This window comes from Notolabrus celidotus, chromosome 18 (assembly GCF_009762535.1).
Source record: "Notolabrus celidotus isolate fNotCel1 chromosome 18, fNotCel1.pri, whole genome shotgun sequence".
NCBI classification, from domain to species: domain Eukaryota; kingdom Metazoa; phylum Chordata; class Actinopteri; order Labriformes; family Labridae; genus Notolabrus; species Notolabrus celidotus.
The window spans coordinates 24,526,712-24,534,875 of NC_048289.1; the positions used below are offsets into that span (position 1 = coordinate 24,526,712).

Below are 8,164 nucleotides of genomic sequence, written 5' to 3' on the forward strand. Positions count from 1 at the left end.
AAATAGATAAACAGAACTGTCCTAGTTGCTATTTATTGACATGAGCTGAGGGGATCAATGGATTTGTTTCTTGCTTCCTCTGTAGTCAGAGGTCATTGCAGAGCTGATTTAAGGCACAAAAAGCAGGTTGTGCATGAAATCAACATTAAAAAAAAATGCATCCACAGAGCAACCTTCACCGAGACTTGCTTACTGCAACACACATGCATAGACTTCTTTGCGCACACACACACTCATGTGGACATGTGAAGAGTCATCCCATGTCCATGTGAAAGCAGTAATACTGTAATAGCCCTTATCCTATTGAGTTAATCAGGAACCCTGTGGCACTCACAGCATGCCTTCACGTCTTGATCTCAGGTTTGTGCGACTCAAGGTCGATTTAACACCACGTCTTCATTTCACTGTCGGACCACGTCTTCTAAAATCCTTTATTTGTTTTTATACAATCAGCAAAAACTCTTTTTTTTTCTACACAGAAGCCGAAAAAATATGGAAAACAAACTTTACATGGTTAAATAAAAGATTTAGCTTAATTACATTCTTTTAAAAAATATTTTTCATCGTTTCTACACTATGTACAAAGACAGCAACCCGTGTGTTAGAATATACATACATGTGTGTCAATATACAGATACTGAATGCAAAAGGGAAACTTTCAATATAATCTGGCATATACAGGGATCAGGAGCTGAGATTTAGCTGCCAGTTTCTGTCGTCATCGCAGGTTTGGAGTTTGCCCTCCTTGTTTCACGTCCAGTTTAAAAAGCCTGACTTTTTCACCACTCATTCATAAACCATAATGACTTATTCAATTTGTATTTTTACTCCATCTCAGGAGATTATCCAGCCATCACTGTGGGCAAAGTTGGACAGGAGTATGGAAAAAAAAAGCTGGATTCAGGCGGGTAAAGTTTTGGGTTGGTTTGGACTTCATACAGAACCAGCTAAAGCCAAATGATTTACCAAAAATAAAACACAATTTTTCCTGGGCTGTCTTTCATATGCACCTCTGGCGTTCATAACTTTTATCAATAAATATAACATTCAACTCGTCTTTTTTGGTATCAGGAAATGTCCAAACCCAAATTGATGGAAACAAAATCTCTTTAAAAGTGTGAGATGGATTTGTTTGGTTGGGAAAAACCAAAAGAAAAAACCATGACATAACTCATCCTATAATCTCTCTCTATGTATGAATACACAGTTTATAATTATCAATGCAAGGAGTCAGTTTGTAAGAAGGAGTCCGTTTAAAAAGGGCTTCATAGCAGAATATGTGTGTGGTGTCTACATAACAAACGTTGGTAGAAAAACGTAGCATTCTCACACGTCCCCGTCCTCTCCTCTTCACGTGGGAGTGATGTCAGTTTTTTTTTTTGCAGGATGGAGGGTTAGCTCAGCTCACTGTTGCAACCGCCGCCTCACCCCCCTCCTCCACCTTGCTGCCTTTGCCCATGGCCTTCATTTTGGCCATGATGTCAGTGAACGTCTCCTTCACCGTCTTCTCCAGGATCCAGCCCTCGCTCTCACTCTCAGGGTCCTCGGGGTTAGCCAGGGTGGACAGGGAGGAGTCCACGTACTGCAGGCCGATGGTCACACCGATCTGAAACGGAAAGGAAGGCATGTTAGACAAAGCTGAACTCACCAAACCAACAAAGTTATGTGTCAGGCCTCTTTGTTATTATCCCATACAAGAAGAGAAATGAAAAGTGAAGCTCCCAAATAACAAATTTAAAACACATAACTGCATCTAGATTTATTAAAAACCTGTCAGACCAATAGAAACAGCTTTCAAGTTTAGCATTCCTTAAGGACAAGTCCATTTAAAACTCTAATCATCATTTAAACTGATGACTGATAAAGTGTTTGAACAGTAAGTCTATGTGTTGAAGAAACACTTATTCTGGTTTCTGAAATGTGAGATCTTGCTGCTTATTTGGACTTTAAAGCTATATTTGGGAGGGGTTGAAATTGATTGAAATTGCTATTGATGTTTCTTTATGACCTAAAAAAGCACAAAAGACCATCAACAGGAACAGTGACTATTTCCATTTAGCTGTTATGAATGTCTGAAACCACTGGCAGGGGGTAGGCATCTGACTAAGTGATGAAACTTAATGCTAAGAGAGCCTTTTCTAAAAATGTTCCTCAGCAAAGATTCTGATACATTTGACAACCAAAACAGAAAATGGTGAGATCTTTTTTAAGACACAAAAGTTAAATCATGTACAAGACAAAATCAGCAAAGATGCTTTTGGTGAAAGTTTCTCACAGGAGCTTTATTTAAAGTAGAGTATTTTTTTAAAAGTAGATCAATTTTAACATCTTTTAAATTAATTTCCTGTGGTTAATTGTGTCTGACAGTTTTCCTTACTTTAAAGATCAACTAATTAATGGATAAAATGCACAGATTAATTATCTATGGTTGTATTTGTTTGTCTTATTATTATGCTTAAAATATCCTCCACATAATTTTCCTTCTTTTGTTAAATTGGTAAAACATGAACAAATTCAAAGAGATGGTACAACTAAACAAAGTTCATTAACTGTTGGAGTAGAACTACAACATATTGTTTACCTTTGTTATTGCATATGTGAAAGTGTGTCCTCGATGTGAGGTGTAAATGTGGGAGTTTAATATGGGTAATGTGTGATTAGGTGTGAAGAGATTTTTAAAAAAGAGGACAAAAAATGAAAAATATAAGAAAAAATATTCCAAATCTGTAAAATCTCATCTATAGGAATGAGGAGAGGTAATTTAAGATTATTAGCAGTGATCCAAAACCAGATTGAGAGCTCAAGATCCAGTAAGTGGTTCTGTCCTCATCACCTCACTAAGCTTAACCCGTTCGTTTCTATCCGTGTCAGAGGACCTTGCGTAACTCCTCTGAAATCTTCTTGCAACTGCACGCCTCGAAAGCATTCAGGGCCCTGCTTTAATCCAAGATTTTGAAGGTAAGGTTGCAAGCCGGATTTCATGGATTGGAGTTTATCTAGAGAAAAAGTTTCATTGTCTTCTCGAGGTGACAGAAAACCGCTCATCACCGAGTTCACCAAGTTCTACGGATTTATCCGTCTGTAATGGATTGAAGATTCCTGGACCTGAACAACAACAACAGATTTGAGTTGAGGTTGAGGCAGGATGCCATTTGGCTGCTCAAGGATTAACTTTTAGGTATAAAGTGGTAGGTGAGATTCTCCCAGGTAAGCTCTAGGTAGAGGTGGCGCAGGGATACCTGGCAGTGTGGCAGGAGGAGGGCTGACTTGTTTGGTGAGGATTAATAGCACACAGATGATGATGGAGGTGGTGTGTGGGAAATGACCTGCCAACTGGGTCAGAGCTTTATCCTACATGTTTATACACAAGGCCTTTCCTCTCACTGTGCTGCCAGGCCATACATTGACTCTCCTTTGACTTTCGAAGAATCTGGAGACTTGAACCGTGCTGAATGATGTACGTCAGAGCTTGACCGTTGAAGGCTGTGTCCACATTTGGCTGCTTAATTGGGATAGTTATGTAAAGATCACATTAAATTTGGAAGCTAATCAGAACTCACTACATGAACTAGATATGAGTGATGAGGAAACTCAACACTGTCTACACATATACCTTCATTATTCATTTTACAGCATTTTTTTGAGTTACAAGTGTTTGTACATTTATAAAATATATTTTTTAAAGGTTTATTTTTAAAGTACTCATTCCTTTTATATGGCACACATGGAAGTAATGTAACTTTGTGAAAAAGCCTTGAGAAGTGGCTGGGTATCATTTTCATCTCAGGTAGGTAAATTGCAAAATTGTAAGTTGTAAATGCATTTGCCAAACCAAGACACTTATTGTTAGCCTTAAAGTATTTTTTGATTCAATAACAAACTGCTGTTTGAAAAATCTCCCTTATGTCTTGTCTTTTTAAATGTGTGAAATTAAACCAATATTGAGACTTTACAGCAGGAGTAGACATGTCTGCGGACTGATTCAAATATAGGTTTTGGTCTTGATAGCTCATTCCTTTTTGGGTTTAAACTTAAGGTAAGTAAATTTGTTTTGAACTTGTCTTTTTTGATTAAGTTAGAGCTAAGAGTACTGCGTAAACTGGCTGGTTTGACTGACAGGTTGGTGTGTTGTAGCTGTTTGCCAGGCAGTTGAAGGCCCACCTGAACACCACCTTTATGCCTGTGTTTAGGTTGATCAAAAGTTAGGTTGAGTCAGCATTTCCAATATGAAGTCTGCTGACTTCACATTTGAAAATCTGACACTGAAAAGTGACACAAATAGAAAATCTTCTAGTACTAATATACGCATTGCTTGGTTAATACGTGTTGGTCTTGTTAACTTTTACCCTACATTTGAGAAGTAATTAACAAGGCTAATTAATGGTGCAGGTAGCCATTTCTGATGAATCTTAACATGGTAGAGCAAGCATTGGTTTAACCTCGACTGATTCAAGTGGTGTTAATTTGCAGTCCTACAATTAAGGTAGATTTCCAATCTGACCAAATTCAGTGTTTGCTAATGGGAGCAGAGTTGATGCAAAACATGACAATGAAGAGGAAAGCCATTGGGGCAGTTTTGTAAACAACCAAGATGGCTGCCCCTGATGTAGAATTTACTATCAGATTAGTACTAAGACTGTCGGTCAGTTTAAGCATAACTGGTAAATGCTGCCTACTAAGTCATGTCATGACAAAGTCTGTTTAGTTTGTTAAACTAGAAGCCAAATGTTGTAAGTTTAACTTAGCCAGGTAGAAGCTTTTGGTCTTGGCAGATTGATTACTGCACTGAAATGGAAAATGGAGGGAGAAATTCCAGACCCCTTTGTGAAAATGACTGGTGATTCCATGCAACACATTTGTTTGAATTTTGTGTATTTGTGTTGATGCCCTGACCTCCAGCAAAGTGACCAGAAGCACCAGCGCTCCGATGGTGTTCATCATGCCTCCATAGTAGGACAGCAGAGCTTCACTGCAGCCACGGCTCCAAACGTTGAGCTCCTCTGTGTAGTGGTCGTAGCTGTAGTGGGCAGTGTTGTTGGTCATCTGAAACTGGATGCAGGGTCTTGGGGAGCTGGGGTTACAGCAGCTGAATGGGACTCCATCCATCAGGTACTGTCCGTCCACGTTGCTCCCAATGCGGCTAAGAGGATGAGGCAGAGTGTCATGTCAGTATCACGTTATGACGAGTAGGAGGTGAGATTAAAGGTGAGGAACTTGAAGGACTATATTTGTTAAGTGTGCAGGCTAAAATTAGCAAAGTTAGGCATGCTTTCTCCCAAAATAACTAAAGGTGGTTCTATTTTTTTTTGCAGAATATTGAGCATTTTATCTTTTAAGCTGCTCAATGCAATCAAATCAATAAAGCTCGCTACTAAGCATAGAAATGTTTCCTGAGAACATACCCAATGATCCTGCACTTTACAATACTATTCATGAAACAATACCAGTCCGTCTTTCAACAACAAACAGTGATGAACAAACATTTCTCAAACACAGGCAAAGTATTAGTCAAACACTTTTTTTGTGAGTATTTCTTTAACTGTGCTTCCTACCCTGCGGATCATAAAAATACGTTTATGATTCCTAATCATCAGTCCGGAACCACTCATCTTCATTCCCTAGAGTATATTTTGCTCTCTTAATCATCTCTGATTGTGCTAACTGATAACACCTCTACTTTAAAGATCTCATTGCACAGGTAGAAAAATGTAGGACTCTACTTTGGGGTCTGGACCCAGATAATCTTGCTCTAAACCAATAAAAGTGAACTAATGGTTCCATTTAAACGACACGAAAGAGTGTATGACAATGAGCATACCAGTGTCAGTGATCAGCTGTGATTGATAGCTGTGGGCCAATGGACAGACCTCATAATTGGATCACTGACACCAGGGAAGGTCAAATATGGACAAGCTATTAAACATCCGATCAAGCCCAGTGAGGCCCAAAAAACCACTTCAGTACATAGACCAGAATATGGGAAACATCACACTGTAAGGCTGTAATGAACAATATTTAAGACATTGGTAATTATAGATATGACTGCACTGAACTCTAAACATGATGAAGTCCTTCGAGGAAGTCTGTGGACCATTTCCAAGTTTAATCCAAAAGGCAACTGGACTTGGTTCCAACAGTTGCCTTTTGGATTAGACTTCCACAACCTGCATGGCTAAGAACCTTCACAACCATCTCTGGGCTGTAAGAGAGGTCTATTTCTTGTGTATGTGTTATATCTGCAACCCCATGATGAAGTCCAGTATTACTGCAATTAACAAGCCAAAGTTTTCATTTGAAAATCCCAGCCACAAACTTTTACTCAGCCATGCTGACCCTGGAGTGTTGCCAGGTACCCTGCTGATTGGAAAAGACAGACACTTAAAAGACATGGACGCTGTAATCCCTGAGATTAAACACTAATTAAGAGTCAGAGCTTAAACTTCTCCACAATATTCCTCACAGAGTTAACAGACACTTGTTGCTCCAAAAGAAATCCAGTCTAAGTAAATTTGATTGGTGTTAGTGGGTATGGATGTCACATTTCACCCGGCTAGAACAATGTTCTTCTAATCCTACTCGTGCCTTTTTGACCTCTTATCTTTTTCTGTTGCTAATCCCTCAGGTCCCTCCTCCTCACCTTATCCATAAAACTGCCTAGTAACCTGCTCCACCTTGGCAGCCCCAAATGCCACCATTTCTGTGATGCTAATCTTCAGTGAACGAAAGTGAATAATACACCTGCCCTAACCTACCTTCACCTCAAATCCACTTATGCTCCCACCTTGATACTTTCAGGTTCAATGACAATCCCCTTGAGCCAAAAACACCCAGTCCAACATCACCAGGCAGATCTACGATCCCTAACTTTGGAAAGTGATCATGGGGGATGTAGTTTTAGATCTTTGCCACTTACTCTTTTACTTCCTTTGCGCTGAAGTCCAGGTAGCGGTTGCTAACCCACTGAATCTCAAACCAATCTCTGTAGTTGTCATTCCCACAGCAACGAAACTCCATCTGCATCTGGTCCAGAGTCCTCTTCATGTAGCAGCGACCCGGTGTGTCTGTATCCTTGTAGAACTTCATGCCGTTCCTCAGTCCTTCAGCCAGGGTGAACTGAAAAGGGATCCTCATCACGAAACACAGCAGGGCCGTCACAAACAACAGGGCATTGAACCCTACGCAGACTACCAAGAAGTTCTTCAATATGGACTTCCACTTGGAAAACTTGGAAGGGTCCAATGAGTCATAACAGATTTTGCCTCCAAAGGCGTTGATGCCGCAGGCTATTAGACCCATGAATATAAGCAGGTTGGGTAAGAAGTGACTCTCGTTGTTGTCCATGAGTTCTGATCGTTTCCGCAGCTCAATCTTAAAGAAAAGGCCCATGCTGAAGACAAGCACGCCAGCCATTACAGCAAACCAGTACATGAACCAGACAGTCTGAGCGAGCTTTACTCGCTTCTTCAGATCGAACTTCACCAACATCAAAGCCATGGTTCAACCTGTGCTGCGTCCCTACCTGTGAAGAAGAATCAAATGAAAATCTAGAACAGCAGGAGCTCCAAGATTTCTGGAAAGCCCCTTGGTTCAGTGTTCTTGAATACGCCAACCTGCAGTTCCCCGTCTGTTTGCTTTCAGGGTCTGTTTTAGCTGGTCCACCAGTACAGGACAGAACTCAGTTCAACCTGTAATCCATCCCACAGCAAAAGAACCAAGAAGAAAAACCCAGGAGGACCCGGGAACAGTGCTGGAATGTTATTTCTCCAAAGATATCTCCTTTCCCATTGTGACAAAAACTTCACAAGGCTTTGTTTCCCTAGCTTTGACGGGTTTTCCTTCCTTAACACACAGGTGAGGCTAATTGCGATGCTCCGTTCTCCTTGAGAGGTGGAGGATTGCCGAGGATCCTCTTGATTAAACTCAAAGTTGCAGTACGTCATGGTAAGCCCCTGTAAGAAGCCTGATCCAATTTGCAGAAATCCCTCTCCACAAGATGAGCCTGATCGTAAGCCTCTGCCAGTGGCCGTAATTGGTTTGAGCGTTCACGTGGTCATGGTTGCCTTGATCAAACGAACCAGGGGACAGTGGAAGCATCAGGTGAGGGCTGACAAAGACCACGGGCAAGAAAGTGGAGCTAATAATGGAGCATACACATTCACAAGTA

General features: G+C 40.6%; 1 protein-coding gene across 1 annotated transcript; it reads right to left on the minus strand.

Moving 5' to 3' along the window:
* Window positions 1-519: 519 nt before the first annotated feature.
* On the minus strand, window positions 520-7,815 carry prph2a (peripherin 2a (retinal degeneration, slow)). The gene is made up of 3 exons (XM_034708167.1): window positions 6,914-7,815; window positions 4,894-5,140; window positions 520-1,606 (listed from the first exon to the last, which is right to left on the minus strand). Exons 1-3 carry the CDS (start codon window positions 7,492-7,494, stop codon window positions 1,400-1,402), a joined length of 1,035 nt encoding a protein of 344 aa, XP_034564058.1. The 5' UTR covers window positions 7,495-7,815; the 3' UTR covers window positions 520-1,399.
* Between the last annotated feature and the right edge of the window lie 349 nt (window positions 7,816-8,164).